Source organism: Chrysochloris asiatica, unplaced genomic scaffold (genome assembly GCF_000296735.1).
Source record: "Chrysochloris asiatica unplaced genomic scaffold, ChrAsi1.0 scaffold00265, whole genome shotgun sequence".
NCBI classification, from domain to species: domain Eukaryota; kingdom Metazoa; phylum Chordata; class Mammalia; order Afrosoricida; family Chrysochloridae; genus Chrysochloris; species Chrysochloris asiatica.
Window position 1 is genome coordinate 3,115,754 of NW_006408783.1, and position 23,649 is coordinate 3,139,402.

Here is a 23,649-nt window from a genome sequence, read left to right on the forward strand (position 1 = left end):
GAATGTGAAACTGATGATGCGCCCTGTAAACTTTCACTCAATCCACAATAAAAACTTTAAATTAAAAAAAAAAAAAAAGACTGTCTGGTACCAAATGGTTGACGAATGTATTTCCACCACCAAAGCCATGGTGCCACTTTAGAAAGCATGGGACTATGAAACACCTCACTAACAGAGCTTTCCGGAGTTACTGTTACCATTGGCACTCCTGTTACCATGTCAACAATGCTTCCATGTTTCAAAAGGCAGAAGGGCACTTTCTGCACTTGTTTCTGATACTTATGAACAAGTGCTAAGTCCTGGCTATGGTTTGAGAAAAACATTTTAATATATAAAAATATGAACAGAAGTACAAACAACACTTTAGATGTTTAGTATTAATTATGTCTGTCCTGGTGTCATGCTGTAGGATAAGTACTGGATGGCAAGGTCGGTTTGAACTGCAAGGTGAGAAGCTCAAACTTATGAGTCGCTCCTTGAAAATGCTATACAGGGTCGCTTTGAGTTGGACCTGACTCAAAGGTACTGAGCAACAACAGCGTCTGTCTTAGTTATCATTCTGTGCCCAGCAGTGTTTCTAGAACAAACTCATTAACCAGCAAATGAATGAACAGGTGAGTTCATGAATGTATAGCATTTTCCCAATGTGCTGGAATTCAGGGCGTGAGGGGTTAGTGAAGGGACATTTCACTGGTGTTCTCAGCAGAGAACTAGAGATCACAAGTGAATGCTAGGTTACTATTATTAAAGTAAAGCTCTTCTTGGTTGTCACATTAAAATTCAGTATCCACTCAAACAAACTGAAACCTCAATAGAAAACCACATTTTCCCCACCTTTCGATTTACCACCCATTTATTGTTGAATAACACTGGCTAATCTGACAAAACTGAGTTTTCCTTTTCAATCTCAACTCCCATTTCCTCTTCTTCAGAGAGCGATCAGACAACATGAAGCAGAACAGAACAAAGAACTTTAATTTTACAGAATGATGAGGGTGTCATTTAGACTCATGATGTTGTTGTTGTTGTTAAGTGCCATCGAGTTGGTTCCGAGGAGCAGCTGCAGAGCTTGAACTACTGACTTTTGCCATGCATTCAAACCGACTTTACAGTGCAGCATGCATTAACCTACAGTGCCACACCAGGGCTTCCAGACTCACTGTAACATGAGATCATTCCCATTGTTTTGCATTATATAAAGAATATGCTTTGGAGAAAGAATCTGTCAACAAAGAATGAAAAATCACAGCAAGGGATTTCATTTCCATTTTTATTTAGGCATATTTATGAAACACACTCACATTATAAAGCTACTCATTCATAACTCTGATGAACTCTTCTTATTTCCTTTCTATCAGCATTTGAGCTGATGTGCTTGTCCCAGAATGACACAACAGAACATCAGTCTCTTGTGAAAGCTAGCAGTGGTTTTATGATAGCAGTGGGACCCAACCTTAGAAAAATTAAAAAGGATCTTCATTAAGTGTCTTTGCCAGCCCTTATTCTTATTTGCCACAGAGAATGCCAGGCTCCCTTTAAAGCCTCATTTCCATTTGAAGATTGTGATTCCCAAAGTGCACCTTGCCACTCACCTCTAATCTGTGTGAATTCACTCCAGAATCCAACGCCAGCACACGCTTAGTTAATAAGCATTCCCAAGAGGAATCCTCCGTGCTTGGTGTTCAGTAGAACCCAACAAGGAAATCGAAAATATGGGGCTGTTTTCCTTTCAAGCTTAAGGACATCTTAGGTTTGAGAAAGCGACTTCAAGATGGTGTGGCCTTTACTCAAACGTAAGTTCTTTTCCTACTTCAGACTTCATTTAATCAAACAAGCTCCTGAAGTCATAACCAAACACCATTCTGGCCTGAGGACAACTACAGCAGGTCTGTCTGCTAACAGGAGCAGATGGCCGGAAGTCAAATTGCTTTCTCATTAGTATCCTGTTGTTGTTGTTGTTATGTGGCGTGGAGTCGGTTCCAACTCACAGTGACCCTGTACAGGGTTTCCGAGGTTATAAATCTTTACGGGAGCAGAAACCCTCATCTTTCTCCCGCGGAGCAGCTGGTAGTTTCAAACTGCTGACCCTGAGGATAGCAGCCCGATTCGTAACCACTACGCTACCAGAGTATCCTGTAGTATGGAATAAATGACGAACATGAACTGGAACACTTTTGACTCTACTATTCACAATATTTGTTACACACTATGGTATCTTGTAGCATAGTGGTTTCAGTGGCTACGAATTGGGCTGAGAACCTTAAGGTCAGCAGTTCGAAACTACCAGCTGTTCCATGGGAGAAAGATGAGGCTTTCTGCTCCCGTAAAGATTTACAGTCTCGGAAGCCCTGTACAGGGTCACTACGGGTGGGAACCAACTCCACAGCACACAGCCACCATAGTATCTTATAAGTCATTCATCTGGTCACTTTTGTAGTCCCTATGGTGTGACTGTCGACATAAAAGATAGCTTAAAAGTAAAATGAAAATATATACACACATACCCAAAACCATTGAAATGAATGCATTTTTTCTTCCCTCACAAGCCAATGAGTCAATCTGAAAGAAGATGGTGGAAATTTTCTATGTCACAAATAAAATACGTATTTTACATTGAGGTGGATCCTTGTATACTTTGCTGCAAGGATAATGGGACTAACCAGAGTTTAGCTTAAAATGACTGTATTTGAATGCTTTAACACAACAAACTTGTTGCAAGGATGACAGTTTCTGTTAAATGCGAAGCTGTTTGATAACAACACAGATTTTAACCAGAGAACCCAGACATTCACGGGTAGGAAACCTATGCAAAAGCAACAGAAATATGGATTTACAAATTCACATGCACAGACAATTTGGGAGACCAAGTCGAAACCATTTTAAATGATAAATGACTTGCCCACACAGAAGAGCTACAGTCCTGTGTACAGTGTTGTAATTAAGTACCACTGAGTCAGCTCTGACTCTTAGGGACCCTGCATAGAGTTTCCAAGAAGAGGCTAGTGAATTTCAAGTGCCAACCTTGCAGTTCAAACTGAAATTGCAGTTGAGTGCTTATCATATAAGGGAAATAGTTCTAATCCTTCTGGCTAAGTTTAAAGCATTGTGGTTGCTTTAAGTACTGTTGAGGCAGTTTCAACTAATAGCAACCCTGTGTAGGCTTTCCAAGGAGCAGCTGCTAAGTTTGAACTGCGGACCTTGTGGTTAAAACCGACTTTGCAGTCCAGTGCCTTATTCCATAGTGCCTCACCAGGACTCTGGTTAAAACATGTTTAATAGGTATTCTTGATTAATTCCAAAAAAACCCTCTAATTTTAGGGAACAACATGAATAGGAAGTCTACAAAAAAAAAAACAAAATCTCAAAATAAATAATCTGAAGACTTTCAACATGAAAATTAGCATTTAAAATGTGGATTTTAATTGTGTGCAGATCAAGGCTTCAACAGATGTTGTTAAGTGCGGTCAAGTCTGTTCCACTCATAGCAACCCTGTACAGGGTTTTCGAGGAGCGGCTGGTGAGCTTAAATTGCAGAACTTGTGCTTCAAACTGACTTTATAGTCTAGTGCTTATCCTACGGTGCTACACCAGGAATCCTCAGCAGTTATCGGGCTTTCTTTAAAGGTGAAACATGTCATAGGGTCAAACAATTAACAGCTGCAACTTTAACACTGTAGTTTTTGTTTGTTTCAGTTGAAAATCCATTCAATACTTTTAGGAAATTCTATAGCGTAGTGGTTACAAATCAGGCTGCTAATCTCAAGATCAGCAGTTCGAAACTACCCGCTTCCGCAGAGAAAGATGAGGCTTTCTGCTCCCGTAAAGATTTACAGCCTCGGAAATCCTGCAGGGTTGCTATGGGTCGGAATCAACTCAATGGCACTTAACAACAACAACTCTTCTTAAAAGGAGCTCTGGTAGCGTAGTGATTATGAATTGGGCTGCTCACGTCACGGTCAGCAGTTCCAAACTACCAGGTGTTCCGTGGGAGAAAGATGAGGCTTTCTGCTCCCATAAACAATTACAGACTCAGAAACGTTGTGCAGGGTCGCTATGAGTCGGAACCAGCTCCACAGCACATAACAACAACAACAACAACTCTTCTTAAATAATGTCTTAAATGTCAAACATCATGACAACATTATCATTTTCAGGTATCTTTAAAGCTTTTTATTTTTTTTTAATGATAAGTAGACCAAAACAAAAAATAAGTGAGAAATGTTATTTTTAAACCTGAAGGAAGAATATTGTAACAATGTTGCCTAATTCTACAGTCTTCATCAACCTCTAATATATATAAAATACTTGATTCTCACCGTAACATTCTCAAAGCTACAAATCTATGTTTCTACTAAAGGAAGACAGAAAAACTTTGTTACATGGAAAAATGTCTAATAACTGGCTGAACACATATGACAAAAGATTTTGAATTACAAAATGTTTATTTTCCTATTATTTCTAATTCTCACATTTTGTAAGCAGTTTCCCATCTTTTCTTTCTCTGTACTTACAAAACTACTAGTGATTCAGGGGACTTGGAAGCAAACAAATTTAATGACGCAGAATTAGGAAAGGCACCGAGAAACATTTGGGAGATTTCATGTGTAAAGAGACTGACAGTTTCAAGAAGAATTTCAGTTAATTAACTCTTTATTTTATAAGCATTTGTTGTTAACTGTCATCAAGTTGGTTCTGATTCATAGTGACTCTCTATAGGGTTTCTGAGGAGCACCTGGCAGGTTTGAACTGTTGACCTTGTGGTTTGAAGTCCAGTGCTGATCCTACAGCACCATACCAGGAATCCTTCATTAACATGTTACTGTCGTTGTTAAGTGTCCTCGAGTCGCGTTGGTCCCCACTCATAGTGACTCTGTATAGGGTTTCTGAGGTGCAACTGGCAAGCTTCAACCGCCAACCTTGCAGTCCAGTGCATTAACACATCACACCAGGACATACTAGAGACAAAACCACTGAGAGCCAGGCTGGGAGTAGATGCTAAGAAAATCAAGAGAAACAGAAATTCACAAAATTTTGCACATTTCTCTGGAGAGAAAGATGGCATAAATGATGAAAGATGGTTTGTTTTCCCAAAGGAAGCCAGGGTTTACAGCTCCCCTCTCTAGCCACAATTGGCTAAATTTCTTGAAATGAAAAATTCAGCTCCTCAGTCACACTAGCTCTTGTCAAATATTTCACATAGGCACTTCCGCTGCGGCTGGTGGATGCTGTATTGGAGAGCATAGACCTAGAACATACCCATTCTCAGACTAGGCTCTGGGACAGTACTGGTTTGGGATGAATAGAGTAAGAGGAAGCAGAAAGACTAATTTCAGGTGACACCGGACTATGTCTAGAAAGTGGCCTCAGAAATACCACTATCATCTGTGATGGTAGTGGTGTGCTGCAGAGTTGGTACAGACTCATAGTGACCCTGCCTAGGGTTTCTGAGGCTATAAATCTTTCCAGAAATAGAAAACCTCATCCTTCTCCCACTGTAACAGCTGGTAGATTCCAACTGCTGACCTTGAGATTAGCAGCCTGACTCAGCATTCACTATTCTGTGGATGGATGGCTGTAATTTCTATACAACTGAATGGTCTAAAGTTTGTTTTGTTTTCCAAAGTGAAAAATATGGAGTGATAATTATATCAGAATGGTGCTAAATGCTTTACACAAACTATCTTCCTTAATCTTCATAAAAGCTCTGTGATGCAGGCTCCACTGTTGACCAATTTAGAGGCAGGAAATGAAGTTTAGAGAGTGTATGTGAATTACCAAATTTAGGAGGCTCTGGGCATTATTTCATCTCATTCAAAATCAAAGTTACAGAGGTTGCTGGGAGGAGCCCCACTCTGACATGGAGACAGAGGACATGCCCTCTGGATCGAAGGAAGAGATCCCCCACCTCCCTACCACTACAAAGTACTGTGCTCCTAGTGGACTGGATGGTGTTCTAAACTAACTTTCTTTGTTCTTTTGGTGAAATATTTTTATATAAACAATGGAAAGGTATTACTTTCTAATTACATTTTTTACCCTACTCTTCAGTTAGAAATATCTGAGCTTTTCAAATTTAATCATTTCTTTTCATAGGTTTTATTGCTCTAATAAAAATAAGCCCCAACTGGGAACCATGAGGTTGGCAGTTCAAACCCACCATCCACTCCTGAGAAACCCTATAGGGGATCCCTATGAGTCAGCGCCTCGACAGCACTTAACAACAACAACACAACAACAGCAAACACAACTTAAGGGAGATATGGGGGTTCTGTAGGATACGTGCAAGACTGTGAACCACAAGGGTGGCAGCTCAAGACCACCAGCCTTGCTGCAGGAAAAAGATGAGGCTTTCTGTTCCCATAAAGATTTATAGCCTCAAAAACCCTACACAGGGTAGCTATGAGTCAGAAATGATTTCAAGGCACTTAACAACAACAGCAACAACCACAATTTAACATTGTTAGGGTAAGGAAGGAGTCCTGGTGTGGCATTGCAGGACAATGCGCTGGACCACAAAGTCACTTTGAACTGCAAAGGTGACCAGCCGCTCCTCAGAAACCCTATATGGGGTGGGTCATTATGGGTCGGAACTGACTCAACGACGCAAGGACAGGGTAAGGAAACTAGAGGAAAATTACAGAGGAGAATTACTAGCAGCATTGGAAAAGTAACATTAGGAAAAGATCAACAGAACCATAAAAAAAACAAAAAAAAAACACACCAAAAAAAACACACCACACTTCTAAGTACAAAATACAGAGGGACGTGATGTGGACTATCTCCTTGTCAGGTGGGCAGGGTATAAATGAGGTAAAATGAAACTACTATCTCCTTGTGTGTCCAGGACCCAGCGGGACTTGTGAGCCCTCTCTCCCTATTTAGCTACTCAGTGGGAGTTGCTAACCATCAGTAACCTCCCCGTTAACCAGTTTTCAGTGCAGGCTCAAAAATGGTTATGTCAAGTATCCCAGAAACCTCTGCAAACAGAACCCATCTTGAATCCCATCTTGAATCTTACATTCCATCACGGACAGCAGATGCACACACAGCATGAGGAAAGAAACAATGAAGCAACACGAGAAAGCATAATACCACAAACAGGAAAGCCTGCCCCTTTTTTGAAATCAGGCAGTCCAATTCTGCAGCTTAACCTACTCAAGTTGTCAGGGTCAAGTTAGGATCCCTGGGGGCCCCGGGCCTTTCTTACCCAGTATCCCCTGAAAGCCGAGAGGATGTCTCCAGTCCAAAAACAAGAAGGCTAACTTCTTGTTAGCCTTCTTGTTGGACTGGAGACATCCTCCCAGCTGGAAACGGAGAAAGATATCAGAACCTGAAACCCTGAAACAATTAGCTGGTCTCAGGCAGACAACCCATGAAGATAGCGCTTAAAGCTGACAACGCTAGAAGGTGCCCCATTTCTAAGAAGCCTGTGCCCCTCTACCAAAAGACCATGAATATTTATCATAAAACTCCTTCTAATTAATATGTATTAGCATACCCAACGAGAAAGGGACCCAATACCCTTACAAGCCAGAGCACCCCAACGCCAAAACATCTTCTCATCTTGCCAAGGCAGACCCGCATCTCTCTTTGAAATGTACTTTCCCTTTGACCTAATCTAATCTATGCTCCTTTCCACTACCAGCTTTATTCCACTCATGGAGAAAGACCCACTTCTCTCTCTGAAGCATACTGTTGCTTTGCAAGAGATTCTAAGTGAATGGTTTTGGTTCGTGTGTGAATGAGAAGTGGTGACTTGGTGGGACTAATTTTTCAGACTCCCCAAGAGTGAGAGGGACCAGGGAAAAAAATGTAACAGCATGGCACTGAGGGTTGATACGCTGGACTGCAAGGTTGGTGGTTCAAGATCCCCAGCCACAATGCAGAAATGCTACAAAGGGTGATTCTGAGTCGGAACCAACTCAATGGCACTAGACAACATCATTGCACCGTAGGCTGTGAGCACCAGGAGACTGCTGTTTATGGCATGCTTCCCCTGCAGGCATTCTTTTCCATCTTCTAACAAACCTCTTGCGGACTATAGATCATGACTTTCTAGCCTTCTGTAACCCAAGCCGATATCACCATGTCTTAAGTTTCAATGTGTAGAACAAACCGTGACCCATAGATTTGGTGTTTCAAATTTCTTCATACGTATAGGTACTGAGTTCTTAAATGTGACTTTATGACACAGAAAGGAATTCCAGAGTTCATGGAATTAAAGGATAATGGCATTTTCCCGCTAACTTTAGCTCCCTCATATTTGATCTAACAAAAGCTGACCTGTTGGCATCACTGGCACAGGTGAGCTAACCATCGTCAGTATTTACATCAGTTTTTATGTGATAATTTTCCCAAACAATTGCTTAGATGACTACACTTCATCATTTCTCCTCATTGCTAAGTTTTTGTTCGATTTTTAAGCTCTTTTGAATTACTCTAATGGTTGATGTCTCAATGATGCTGGCAGAAGATCCACTTAACTATTAGGACACCCCACTGCTCCAGAAGCTGAGGAGCAAGAATTGCTTCTGGCCTGATGCCCACCGCTCCCCCGTAATTCTCCATGCCTTACCTGCGGGGCGAGCCATCGTCATGGGGCTGAATGATGACCACCTTCACAGTTACAGAGGTCCGGAGTAGGTCAATCATCTGCTCGTGGGTGAGGGTGGCCACGGCCACTTTGCAGATCTCCACAAGGCGGCTCCCTTGGCGAAGGCCGGCCTTCCAGGCAAAGCCAAAAGGCTCTACGTCTGCAACGATTCCTTCGAAGTTCACATGGAAGCCCAGCTGGCCCAGCCCATTCCTCCTCAAGGTCATTTCCACAGTCTCACAGCCTCTAGTCACTATCTGAAAGGGAAAACACTGTTAAAAACTGTTACTTATCAGACTGTCATGAGCACCCTGAATGGGTCCGTGGCTCTTTTGCCACTTGACAGCATAGCCCTAAAGGTGCCTACCTCTTCCCTGCCCTTCACTTCACACTTCAGAAATGAAAGGACATATTTAAATCCTTATAATTTAAATGGTATTTGTGGTATCCAGTACGAAGAAGATGAAAGTGAACCTTAGTTTAACTCTTCGAAGGTAAATCTATTCCTGATACAGGTGTCCCCGCTTGTTCCAACTCATAACATTTCTAAGGAGCTGCTGGGGAGTTTGATCACCGACTCTGCGCTCCAAAGCAACCTGTGGTCCAACGCATTATCCTGCAGCACTGATAATTCGTCAAATTTCTAATGCAGCTAAACAGATAAAGCATACTGTCTAACTTAAATGCTGCAATGGAAAAGTAAGGCGTTTCAAAATCATTGCAGCTTTCAGTCATTAAGCTCTAAAACCTACTAGACAATGTCCTTCAACTTTTTCTAAACCAGTGGTCCACACCCACTTCCAAGCTAACACTTATGGCCCTGCCCCGAGGCCCAGGCAGGTCCAGCCAGAAGTTGGAATCTTACCAGAACGGTACATGCCAGGCACGGCATCAGCCTTGCCGACATCCTGCTCTGGTCACTTGCCTGGGTGGTAAGGAACCTTCAGATCACGTGTGTGCTACATAAGAGATTCTTTTGTCATCTCTTGACAAGCAAAGTTGGCAGGTGAGGCCTCTTCAAACACAGAGCCTCCTGTGCCTACTGGTTTCCTACTCTCTACCAGGCCAGCCATTGTCAAACCAGAAGCTCCAGGGAGAGGCCAGGGACAAGCCAAGCAGGAGTGGTGTGTGTGCTCTCACCTTTCCCAACACAATGACTTTACTGAAGTATCACAGGCAGGAACAGTGGGGCAAGGAAAGGGTTGCATCTCACAAGGTGCACGAATACATCTGCAGCTTATATCCATGAGGAAGTGCTTTTCCAAGCAATAAAAGAAAAGAAGGGCTCATCAAATATTATTTGATGACATCACTTATTTGTGGGATAGTTAAAAGTCAGAAGCCATCGTACACTTATCCCCCAAAGTACAGAACCAAAGTATGAAGTTTCAGTGTAATAACTGCTCCATTCCCATGGAGCATGCTGGGAACACACAGACACCTATTTAATCAAACTACGGCTGCAAGAGCAGAGCTGTGGGAATGGGGCTGGTTTCAGTGCATCATCACTGTGTCTGCTGTCTCCATGGTTACCTCAAGGGCACACATTCTGGGTCTGTTTCTCACTGACAGAGAGGACAGTTTGGGGCTTAAGGAAATGTGGAAAGGGATTGCTAGTCTTAGCTAGTGGGGAAGTTTTGAAAGATTGAAGTTTCCAAACTGTCAAACTGAGCTGATTTAAAATTGTTGGAAAAGTTCTTTTGAAACGGGTACAACCTGAATAATTTTTCCTTTATTTCTCTTTAGCTTTTTTCTAGGCTTATTCACAAGACCATGAATAAAATGTGTCCTACCTTCTTCCAAATACTAAGGTCATTTTCAGCTACAATTTAATACCCATGTTAGGTGGGAGAGCAAAGACAGAGCCGTGCTAAACTACAACATCTTGTCTCGTCTGCTTAGTTCTTTCCTGATTCCCTGCCACTATTCTCACTCATTTTTTGCTATTTCTTTATCTCCTCTGTTCCTTGGCTTTACATCATCCGGAGATTGAGTATGAAGGACAATGGTCTCCATTTATTTTAAGCTCTTCACATATGGTCTCCATTATCAAGAAAACCGTAGTCTCCTATGCCTGCACCCAAGATGGGCTATGTACTATGTACAGCCCAGGGTGAAATAAAAACTGTAGAGCCCCTATTCAAAAAAGCATTAAAATCTCAAGTCTGTGTGACTACAAAGTATTAAAACAAGGAAGGCCCGTTTGAGCACGGGGCCTGGTACAGCTGTTATACCTACCAGTCACCCTAAGTTAGGGGTGGGGAACCTTTTTTCTGCCAAAATTGACAACGTCATTTGTGGGCCATACAAAATGATCAACTTAAAAATTAACCTGCAGATATTGGTCAAACATTCAATGAACTCACCCCTTGTGTGATTGCTAGAAGCCCTGGTGTGGCATTATGGGTTAAGGCGCCAGACTGCAAAGTGGTTTGAACTGCAAGGTTGGCGGTTCAAGCTCACCAGCTGCTCCCTGGAAACTCTATACGGGGTCACTATGGGTCGGAATTGACTCAACGGTACTTAACAACAACAACAATGTGATGGCTGGAACTGTGATTGCCTTGACAGGACCAGACCAGCTGTTGGTATGGCCCACAGGCCAGACACTCCCCATCCCTACCCTAGGTAAAGCCAATCCTGACTGCTCCTTTAGGGTTGTGCGTCTGTTCCCCTCCTGTGTCTTTACCTGCATACTGGGCATCTTTACTCTTACTCTCCGCCCTCATGAAACAGGAACACGGACTTTACCATCTTTTCTCAGGGCAATCCCAGTTATCTCAACTACTACTGCATCTTTCCTTCTTCCCTACCACTGCTGCTGAGTTGATTCTCACTCATAGAGACTCTAACAGACAAAGCAAAGCTGCTCCAGAGGTTTCTGAGGCCGTAATTCTTGATGGGAGCAGAAAGCCTCGTCTTAATCCTGTGGAGCATCTGGTGGGTTTGAACCACTAATCTTGTGGCTAGCATCCCAATGGCTGTTGCCCTATACTAACTTTATTTCCAATTCCTTCAATAGTCTGAGTTGGGTGCTTTTCAATATCTTATGTCGCAAGTTACTCTAGACACAGAACTTTCCTCGCATATGATTTCAGACATTGGGTACCCTAGTCACATCAGCAACACAGTTATTACTCTAGGGAAATGCTAGGCTGGGGTCCATGGAATAGCAAACATGTAAGAGCCAACTGGGTCTTGGCTACAAATCCAATGGCAAAAATGTGATGTGCCGTCCATATACAGATATGAAATGGAAATGGCCAAGCAAGGTGCATTTTGGGTGGTTAATGAGGTGGTATTAGGTTGGGTTGTGCTTTCAGGAGAACAGATAATAATGGCTCAGTGGATTTGTTTTAAATCAGTATTTGCAATTTTACAGAAAATACACTGTATCTCTAGGCATTTAAACTACTCACACACTAAACTGTCTCCCAACTCTTATACGGCTGATAATACTTTGACCAGATTGAAGCCCTTGAGTGAATAGGATCTGTAAACAATGAAATTATTCTTCCATGGCTGGCAGATGTTGACTTGATTTTGTTTTCTCTTATAGTCTTAAATAAAAAAGGGGTGATTTATATTTGGTAAGAGGAAGGAGTCAGGAAATGAATGTAACTTCTCCTTTTGCAGATCCATGGCTGGCTAAATCTTTCTAATTAATGAAGCAATACATCCTCCTAGGGGAGAAATAATTCCATTCTCAAAGGATGTTTTCTTCTACACACACAAAAAAAGGAAATCTTTGTATTTGTTTTTACTATTCTAAGTGACACTGTAGGATAAGCACTAGACTGTTAACTGCTGGGTTCAAACCTATCAGTTGTCCCTTGGAAACCTTATACAAGGTCGCTATGAATTGGAACTGACTCGATGGCACTTAATAAAAACACTGCTTAAAATCTGGATCTTAGTTTGCTAAAACTGGGAACAGATACAACTGTTAAACAGCCTGGATAGTATGTAGGAGTGTTGTACTTAAAATCACATTTTAGGAAAATTTCTTTTTAAGCCTTATCTTTTTTTATTTTTCTGTTTTCCTAACATACTAGTAAACTGTGGTCAGATTTAAATCGTTAAAAATATGATGACTAAACATGCCCAGAATTGAATCTGCTAACAGGTCTTAGGAGTCCTGGTGTGGCGCTGTAGGTTAATGTGCCAGACTGAAAAGTCTTTTGAACTGCAAGGTCAGCGGTTCAAGCTCACCAGCTGCTCCCCGGAAATCCTATACAGGGTCGCTATGGTTCAACAACACTTCACAACAATAGGTCTCAATCACTTAACATAGTTAACAGCAATTTTATTTTATTTATTACCCTCTGAGAAGGTCCTGTCATGTCTATCTATACAAAAAAGCTGTAGTATCTAGACAATTTTCATTTTTGCTTCCAATACAATTAAAATATATTATCATAATACTCTCTTTTGAGAGTTGGTTTAACTATTCTTTTCCAATCAGTTTATGCAAGTACTTTCCCACTGTTTATGTATTTAGCAAGTGCTTAAAAGGATCTAGTATTTAAAATTTAGTTCTGTGTCCATAAGAAATAGTAATTCATTCCTAAGTGCTATAATCATGGTCAAATCGCCATAGCGAAAATGACCATGAATCTTCTATTGAAGAAACAAGGCAGAAAAAACAAAGCATGTACTTACTCCTAATCTCTTAACGATCTCCCTTATGTCATCAGCACAGCTATCCACTGAAGATAGAAGGATGCATTCTCCTCTTTCGTAAAACACTTTGATACTCATTAGTCCAGATGTCCACCCAATCACATCCCTGCAGGAGCAGTTAAATATAACATTCTTAGAATCCTTCTCGATCAACATTATAAACTCATTAGAAATTCCAAGAAGACACTCAATGTCAGCAGACTGGCCAAAGTCCCTTGCGATGACGTGCCACATGATTGCGCCAATGCTACATAAGTGGGCATCCTTCCTCGGCCTCACTTTTTCCTTCTTCTTTGCACCCAGTGTAATGAAACTGAACTTCACAGAGGTATCCACAGTGGCGGTCGTGACAAAGTTCTCTGCTAGGTCTTTCAGGTACTCTTGTCTCGTTCGAGTGGCCATCGCCCGGAATTTTTCAGACTTATGGGCTGCGTTTTCCGCATTGATCACTTTGGCTAAGAGGAAGTCCCGAAACACCGCTGACTTAGGAAAAGTTACACCTTTGGGAATCGGCGGACCAAATGGTGGCACATCTTTTGATCTAGAAACTCCAACACTGGGAAAGAGAAAAAAGAAGCAAGGTGAGTGGTCATACCATAATTATTTACCCTCAGAAACCTGACTTTTGATGCAATCCATCTATCTTGTAGCTTCTTGTTCTTCTAATTTCTGGCCAAGTTTTAAAACTTTTACTTTATTTAAAATTTTTGGTCTTGAACAAAACTGACTTTTTAAAGTTGGCTGTCTCAGGGAATGCACGCCCAATGGGACAGAAGCAACATCCCCAGATGGTGCCAGGTTGGCACTCCCATTCTATGGCTGGTGACGCCTGAGGAAACTGGGAACCCTTCCAAAAGAGCTGGTTCTAGCCCCATCAGACTTGCAGGTCCAAATGTTTTAAGTTTCACTTTTTATTTTCTAAGGAAATGCTCACTTTACTTGACTATGCTTTGAAACTCTGAATGGAGATTTTTATGGGGGAATGATTTTAAGAGTTCCCATAGACTGAATAAAATGTATATTGACAGTAATAACCATCTTAGTCTATTCAAACGAATAAGGATTGAGGACTAGGTGCGCCTGACCCAAGCCATGGTATTTTCAATAACCTCATACGCATGTGAAAGTTGGACAGTGAATAAGGAAGACTGTAGAAGAATTGATGCTTTTGCTTTATGGTGTTGGAAAATACTGAAAGTATCATGGGCTGCCAAAAGAACAAACATCTGTTTTGGAAGAAGTGCAGCCAAGAGTGCTCCTTGGAGGTCAGGATGGCCAAACTTTGTCTCTCATACTTCAGACACACTGTCAGGAGGGACCAGTTGCTGGAGAAGAATATCATGTTTGGTAAAGTGAAGGGTCAGAGAAAAAGAGGAAGACCCCCAGTGAAATGGACTGGCAAAGTTGCAGCATCAATGGGCTCAAGTGTGGCAACAATAGTGAAGTTGACCCAGGACCGAGCAGTGTCTCGTTCTGTGGTACATAAAGTCGCTATGAGTTGGTACCGACTCAATGGAACCTAACAACAACATAGGACAGCAGGTTTAGTTGCCTATGTGAGTGTGGAATGACTCCAGAGTACCTAAGCATCTGTGCCCCTTAACACTAACCAATCACAATAATTGAATATCCAGTGCAGACCAAACATTCTTCTTAATCCCTTATCTACTTAGGCTGATGATTACTCTTAGGATCAACAAAGGAAGCAGTTTCCCTTCTTTTCTATCATTTGGAAAGCCCAGAGAGGTGAATTAAGGACTAAACATATTTATATTTTCCCTGTCAGGTGTGAATTCCTTTCTTGGAATGTGGTTGGACTCTAAAACAATCACAGTACTTGGGTCTCTCTCAACTTTCATTTGACTAAATTCTCAACAATGGAGTTCCCCACCTGGAGGGGACTGATAAGGTCCTGGTTGAATGGAAGGGGACTGAGGACCATTTCCTTTGGGTACTTAGAGAGCAAAACTCAATCAGCAACAGAACCTGGTGGTGTTGGGCAGTGCTGTGTGTACTAAACTGGGGGAGGGGAGGGAGACTTAAGTTCTCAACATGAACCCACAGTTCTAAACAGGCTACAGAGGTTGGAATTGCAGGGTCCAACTTCACAGTTGACCCGTCCTCGCTTGAAAGGGACCTTTCACCTCATCTCTGCAGATCTCAAGCTACTCTCTGACTGGATATTGAATACATTTACTCTAACGCATCAGTGAAAATATCCTATGTCCAAAAATGTTCAAGGACGGCTGCCAATATGGCCTTTCTTAATTCTGAGGGATGACACAAGGTGCCTAAGATAAAAGGCAGAGTTGTCTTAGGATTTTAAAAAGGCAATCCTTTTTGCACCAAAGAATGGACCCTACTATATAATTGGACATCCCTTCTTCGACAATGTATGTCTGATTCCTACTCATTTAACTGTTACCGTGTGCATCTCAGATCAAAGTTCTATGAAGAAGGTAGAAGAATTTAGGCATGTGGCACCAATGGATAAACACTCAACCTCAAGGTCGGTTTGAACCTTCAAACTCATCAGCTGCTCCTCAGAAACCCTATACATTGAGTTGGAACTGACTCAATAGAACCTATCAACTCTTATATCCTGGTATTAATGTTGTAAGCTACACATGGATTGCTAACCAAAAGGTCGGTGGTTCAAACCCACCAACTGCTCCTTGGTCACAGTGAGTTGGAAATGACTTGATAGCACTTAATAACAACAACTCTTATATCCATCCCAGAGAAAGATGAAGGTTGCTATGAGTTGGAACCGACTCAATGGTACTCAACAACTCTTATAGCCATGGTAAAGTGGGTTATACTGATAACCACATGATCAGTGGTTCAATCTCACCAGCAGCTCCGAGAAAGAAAATTGAGGCTGTTTATTCCAGTAAAGATCTACCATTTCATGAATCTATGGAGGAACTTTACTCCGTCTTTACGGATCACTGATTTTTTTTACTCTGGTATCCTAGGGATGGGGGTTGGGGGATCAGTTAGAACTCTGGTAACATGGTTTATACAATCCTTAATTCTTCAAGTAGAATCAGGGTTAGAAAGAATATTTCTTTTCCAAACTCAGAAAATGTCTACTGGATTGAAACAGTAAAGGGTTCCAGAACTTCTTAATTAACCATATAATTTAATAGCAGTTATTGATGACTGAAATATAAAACCTGCCAGTCTTCCAACATAAAAACGATCAGCCTGAGCAGACACTGATTCGTTAGAATTCTTGAAAAGAGCAAGCAGAGCAGATGGTGTGGAGGCTGTGGATTTGTTCAACACTCACTCTTCAAATCTTCCATTTGTTATTACTAAAGTGGACATTCCTTCATAGACACGTGAACAGGTTTTAATAATCGTGGTGGTTAAGAACAGAGACTATGGAGTTAGGAGACTTATTCAATTCCAATACTATCACATACCGAGCAACTCTACTAAAATTGCTATCATCTAATTTTTACAAAAGGGGGCTGGTGGTAGCGGTGGTCTTGTGCAGTGCATTCAGTTCCGACTCACGGTGACCCTGTATAGGGTTTCTGAGGCTGTAATCTTTATAGGAATCCTGATGTGGCACTGAAGGATAATGCACTAGACCGCAAGGTGAGTTTGAACAGGAAGGATGGCGGTTCAAACCCACCAGCTGCTCCTTAGAAACCCTATATAGATTGGGTCACTATGAGTTGGAACTGACTTGACAGCCATTAGCAACATCAGCAATCTTTACAGGAACAGAAAGCCTCATTTTTCTTTCCAGGAGACACTGGTATATTCAAACTGCTGGCCTTGTGGTTAGTTGCTTAGCTTGTAGTGCCCTATGCTACCAAGGGCTCAGAAAGAAACGGACTAGCTATTATATTTTTGAAAACAGAAGTCGTCATTCTCTGGAGATGACTCCCAACTTTTAAGTGACTTTTAGCTAATAATCCTATGAGGGACTTCGGGAAGTTCATGGAAAAATGAAGCTAAAAGATGATGAATTTTTCTCACGAATTTTAAAAGTTCCCTTATGTAAAGTAATTCTTCTCATTAAGTTACTAAGGCATGCAAAGAGTTTATCTTGGAAAGCATGTAAGATCATAAATCCAAGTTAGCGCTACAACTGCTAGCTCTAACTACTCGAATTCTCAAATTAAGGTTCTTTTATAAAGAGGAAATAACGTTAAATTTGCTTTTTTAAGAATTTTAAGCTAAAATTATATGTAACACAGAACTTTTAGGGATGTTGCCTTATCATTTCTGTGTTCAGGTTGTTCTTGTTGTTAAGTGCCATTGAGTCAGGTCCTGACCCATAGCAACCCTGTACAGGGTTTTCAAGGAACAGCTAGTGAGCTTGAACCACCGACCTTGCAGTTCAAACCAACTTTGCAGTCTAGTGCATTAACCCACAGCACCACCCAGGACTCTTCTGTGTTCTGGTAGATCCCATATTGTTACCTCTTGAGAATTCATCTGCATACATGGATGAAGCCTTACAACTACACTACCTCGGCAAGGTGGAGGTGGTATTATTACAGGAGGTTACCTCAGTAGTCCTCACTAACTGGCACTGCAGGTCCTCTTCAGTTATAGCATCAAAACCAGCATTCACATGAACTAGCAATCTTCTGTCAAACACGTCCCTGGATTCAGACTTAGCAACTTAGAAAACAGGCAACTTGGATTGCATTTTCTCTTTCCTTAACAACATTGTTTTAATCAACTTGGGATCTTATTGGAGCACAGTGGCTCCATACGGGCAGCGAACCACAATGTCCATGGCTCAAGGCTGCTACCCACTCCGAAAACAAGAGGCAAAGACTGAAAGCCTCAAAAACCCTACACAGGGTCGCTACGAGTCAGAACCGACTTGACAGCACCTAACAACAATAACAATGATCTTATTCAATTGTTTTGAGAAATACCATATGAAACAGATCTGAAAGGTACCATATGAAACAGATCTGAAAGGTACCATATGAAACAGATCTGAAAGGTACCATATGAAACAGATCTGAAAGGTAATGTTGAAAGATTGGGGACTGCAATCTCATGTTGTTGTTAGGTGCTGTCAAGTTGGTTCCACTCATATTGACCCTACCCACAACAGAATAAAACACTTCCTGATCCTGGGCCAGCCTCACAACTGTTGGTCTGTTTCAATTTACTGTTGCTGACACAGTATCAATCCATCTCATTAGTGGTACATGATGTCCTTCCTCAGGAACTGGTCCTTCCTCACAACAATGTCCACAGTATAAGAGGCAAAGTCTCACCATCATCGCTTTCAAGGAACAAATGAGCTGTACTTCTTCCAAAACAGATTTGTTTTTACTTCTGGAAATCCATGGTATATTCAATATCCTTCACCAACACTGTAACTTAAATGCATTGATTCTTTTCTGGTCTTACTTATTTATTGTCCAGTCTTCGCATGCATATGAGGAAACTGAAAGCACCGTAGCTTGGGTCAGGCACACCTTAGTCCTCAACACTTTAAAGAGGTTTTTACAGCAGATTTGCCGAATGCAGTATGCCATTTGATTGTCTCTGGCTGTTGTTTCCAGGAGGGTTGATTGTGGATCCAACCAAAATGAAGTCTTTGACAACGTCAATCTTTTCTCCTTCTATCATGATGCTATTGGTCCAATTGTGAGGATTTTCATGGCTTTTTCTTTTCTTTTTTTACATTGAGGTGTAATTCATACTGAAAGCTATAGTCATTGATCTTTATCAGTAAGTGCTTTAAGTTCTCTTCACTTCAGCAAGCAAGATTGTATCTGTTGCATATTGCAGGTTATTAATGAGTCTATTATGCCACGTTCTTCTTCATATAATCTAGTTTCATGGAATATTTGCTCAATATACAGATTAAATACATATGGTGAAAGTATACAACCCTGATGCACACCTTTCCTGATTTTAAACCATTCAGTGTTCCCTTGTTCTGTTTGAACTACCTCTTGGTTTATGTAAAAGTTCCTCATGAGCACGATTCAGTGTTCTGGTAAAGTTTTCTTTGATATATTATCTATAGTTTGTTAAAATGCACACAGTTGAATGCCTTTACACAGCCAATAAAGCACAAGTAAACATCTTCCTGGTATTCTCTGCTTTCAGCCAAGAGCCATCTCACTTTAGCAATGATATTCCTTGCTCCATGTCCTCTCCTGACTCTGGCTTGAATTTCTGGCAGCTCCCTGTCTACTATTTAAAAATTATTTTCAGCAAAAGTTTGCTTGCATGTGACATTAATGATATTGTTCAATTATTTCCACATTCCATTGGGTTACCTCTATTTGGAACGGGTACAAATATGGAGCTCTTTTGATCGGTTGGCCAGGCAGCTGTCTTCCAAATCTCTTGGCTTAGGTGAGAGTGGCCCTCTAGTGCCACATCAGTTTGTTGGAACATTCTTACTTGTATTCCATCAATTCTTTGAACTTGTTTCCCACCAATTCCTTTAGTACAGCTTAGACTTCTTCTTTCAGCACCCTTGGTTCTTGACCACATGCTACCTGGTGAAATGGTTCAACATCGAACAACTCTTCTGGGTACAGTGACTCTGTGTACTCCAACTTCTTTTGATGCTTCTTGCATCATTCAATATTTTGCTTATGTTGCTGTTGCTGCTAAACACCGTCGACTTGGTTTCAACTCACAGCGACCTTTTATAGGACTTCTGAGGCTGTAAATCTTTGTGGCGTGACTGGTAGACTTAAACCACTGACATTGTATTTTGCAGTTCAGTGCTTATCCTACAGGGCCACTGCACTCCCTGTTTTGCTCATAGAATCCTTTAATATTCCAACCCAAGGCTTGGATTTTTTCTTCAGTTCTTGCAAATGAAATGTTGAGCATGCTCTTTCCCTCTGGTTTTCCAACTCCAGGTCTTGGGTCATTCCATTATAATACTTTACCTTGTCTTCTTGACCTATGCTTTGAAATTTTCTGTTCAGCTCTTTTACTTCATCATTTCTCCCAGTCTCTAGATTCTTGGCATTCAAGGGCAAGTTTCAGAGTCTGTTCAGCCATCCATGTTGGTCTTTTCCTTCTTTGCAGGCTTTTCAATGACCTTCTGTTATCTCTTGATGTGTGATGTTCTTAATGTCATACCACACCTCCTTTGGTCTTCAGTTATTTCTGTCTAATGTATTAAATCTGTCCTTTACATAGTCTCTAAATTCAAGTGAAATATACCCAAGGTCATATAGTTTAGCTTTCATGGACTTGTTTTAATTTTTTAAGCTTCAGCCTGATCTTGCATATGAGCAACCGATGGGTCTGTTCCACAGCTGGAACTTATTCTGACTGACTTTGAGCTTCTCCATTGTCTCTTCCCACATAATGAAGTCAGTTTTATTCCTGAGTATTTTATCTGGTGAAGTAAACATGTATAGTCGCTGGATGTTATTAAGAAAGGGTATATGCAATGAGTAAGTCACTGGTCTTGCAAAATTCTTTCATGAGACCTCCACCATCATTTATGTTACAGAACTGATTTGACTGCAATGTTCCATAAAGTTTATTATTGCTCCTTTGAGGGATATTAGGGAAGTTGTTAAACATAATCAATATAAATGTTTCTGTGGTACTTCCCATAATTTGAGGGATTAGAGTGACTTTACATTTGAATCTCATTAGTAGATGTCAACTTAGTGAAAACTGCGGTTCCCTAAAAACCAAATGACTATTTCTGAATGATTTATAAATGCTCTCTTCTATAATAAAGGGATTGTAGAGGCACAGTGGCTAAGCATTTGGCTGCTAACCAAGAGGTCGGCATTGGAACCTACCAGCTGTTCCATAACAGAAAGATGTGGCAGTTTGTGTCCACAAAGATCTACAGCCTTGGGAGTGTGATGGGGCAGTTCTACCCTGTAGGAAAGGGCCATTCTGAGTAAGAACGGACTCAACAACAAGGGGTGTTTGGTTTGGTCTATCTATCATAAAAAAACAAACAAATAGCTAAACAATGCAATCTACTTTGTGTATACGTAAGTTCTACACTTTGCTGTTGTTAAGTGGGTTCCACCAAGGTCCTTGTATAGGGTTTCCAAATAGCAAGTGATAAACTTGGACTGCTGACCTTGAGCTTCAAACCGACTTTGCAGTCCAGCACATTAACCTACAGCATCACACCAGGACTCCATGTCAGCTCTATACCAACAGTAGTTTTGAAAAAATTCCTCTCCTAGTAATTTAACTATAACTGGAAAACCCAAAAGAAATAAAAATGAATAGATCACTACTAATTTAAAAATTACTCTTCTAATGAACCATGTCATGATACACACATAAACTAAAGATAGATCATAATTTAAAACACCCCATTTAGCCTGAAAATAGCAGCCAAATATAAATTTCTAATCTGCTAGGAAGGTTCCGTTAAGATTAGTCTCATAATTACCATTCCTTAGGCGTGATCCAGGGGAAACAGCCAATTCACTATGTTTAACATTATCGCCTTTAAACATATTATTTGCACAAAGTAGATCCTATATCTTTTTTCAACAGCAACTCTAGCTCAGATACGTATAGGGATGATATCTGGAGACAAACATGCAGACCTTTAGCCCACAGCAGGTCTACTGAGATAGAATGCAGGCATATGCCACTTAATATCCATGACACAGTCACTGAAATAGGATGTTATGCAATTTGGCTGTTCTGTGAACCCCAGATTATGTATAGGCAGTCCCCAGACAATCAGTAGTTAAACCTCCTTAAAGCCAACCTTCCAGGAGCCCCCGGGACAAAGACTGAGAGTGGTATGCACTGGATCCAGGCATTGTGTAGCTGGGCAGGGTAGAGGCCATGCAGGCTGCTGAATCAGGACTTCTGGGTGCATATGACACAAGGTGGGAGAGGGGTTGTTGTTGTTATGTGCGTGGAGTCGGTTCCGACTCATAGCAACCCTATACAGGGTTTCCAAGGCTGTAAATCTTTATGGGAGCAGAAAGCCTCATCTTTCTCCTGCAGAACATCTGGTAGTTTTGAACTGCTGACCGTGAGGTTCATAGCCCTATTCGGGAGAGGGGTAAACGGCATGAAATGTGCCAGTGCCAGGAGTGGAGCTGGTGTTGGTAGCTCCCAGCACAGCTTCTTCCTGATCATGTGCAGGTGTCACTTCCCAGAGTGCATGGCGGTGGGGTCGACTCTGACTCACAGTGACCCTGTAACAGGGTTTCCTAGGCTGTAAATCTTTACCGAAGCAAAGAGCCTCATCTTTCTCCTGTGGAACAGGTGGTCGTTTCAAAGTGCTGCCCTTGAGATTAGCAGCCCGACTCATAACCACTACGCTACCAGAGCCCCTAAGTGTCCCAAACCCAGCTGGCCCTGCCAGTGTTCACAAGAGCAGAGAAGCCGAGGCAGGTGCTGCCCCCGTACTGGGTGTGACAGGATGCTGGGTAGCTGAAGGAAGCCAGGAGGAGGGGGAGATGGGCTAGAGGAGGTAGTATTATGGGAACTGGGGCACGTCCTGGAGCCCTGTTGCTCAACACTTGGGGAATTTGGGGTCTTTGTTGTTGTTAAGTGACGTCAAGTCAGTTTTGACTCATAGTAACCCTATATAGGGTTTCCAAGGATTGGCTAGTGGGTTCCAACTGACAGTTTTGTGGTTAGCAGTCTGCTGTTTATCCTACAGCAGTACACCAGGACTCCATTTAAACAAACAGATAGCTGCTTTCTCTTAAAACAAAACAAAACAAAAACTTTATGAGGCCATAGATATTATGAGGGGGTTTCAAAATGCTCGTGGGAAAATGCCATTATCTTTTCTTTCCATTTTTTTCCACAAACTTTTTGAAGCCCTACTCATATATGCCCATGCAGGGGTCAGTGAGACACACCTTATTTCAGAGTGGGCTCAGAAAATCAGTTAACAATCTGATTCTGATGTACTACAGACGCTAAGAAGCACTGCTTTTCAGATCATGTGCTCTTTTAACATAGGCTGAGGGGAAGGAGGAGTTGTAAATGGCAACAGCGCACACAGAGACTGGTTTCCTCAGATACAGATGTGACTGCCCTGTAGCGGTCTCTCACAGTATCTTCCTGGTCCCTGTCCAGCCCCAATGGGCAACTCAATTTGTAACTAGCATTTTTAAGATTCTAAGGGAAGTTGACATGTACTGGGAACTGTAATTGGCATTTTGCATAACTTATACTACTTATTCTTCATAACATTTTGATCCTCAATTGAAGGCAAAGAATGGAAAGCTCAGCAGAACAAAGTAACTCCCACAGAACGACAGGATGAGACAACGAGCTGAGCTCAAAAGTAGGTCTATTAGACTCAAAGTCCTGCGCTTTTTGCTAGTGCCCTATACTGCATGGTATTGTTGTTTACGGTTACTAAGAAACAGCATGAGTAGGTAAAGACTGAA

At 41.5% G+C, this 23,649-nt stretch overlaps 1 protein-coding gene across 1 annotated transcript in view; it reads right to left on the bottom strand.

Moving 5' to 3' along the window:
• SIPA1L2 (signal-induced proliferation-associated 1 like 2) overlaps positions 1-23,649 on the bottom strand; it is a 148,671-nt gene that overhangs the window by 69,406 nt on the left and 55,616 nt on the right. Inside the window, exons 7-8 of the mRNA XM_006874168.1 lie at positions 13,256-13,832; positions 8,576-8,850 (exon numbers count right to left, since the gene is read on the bottom strand). Coding sequence (XP_006874230.1) covers positions 8,576-8,850; positions 13,256-13,832 — 852 coding nt within the window. The remainder of the gene's footprint in view (positions 1-8,575; positions 8,851-13,255; positions 13,833-23,649) is intronic.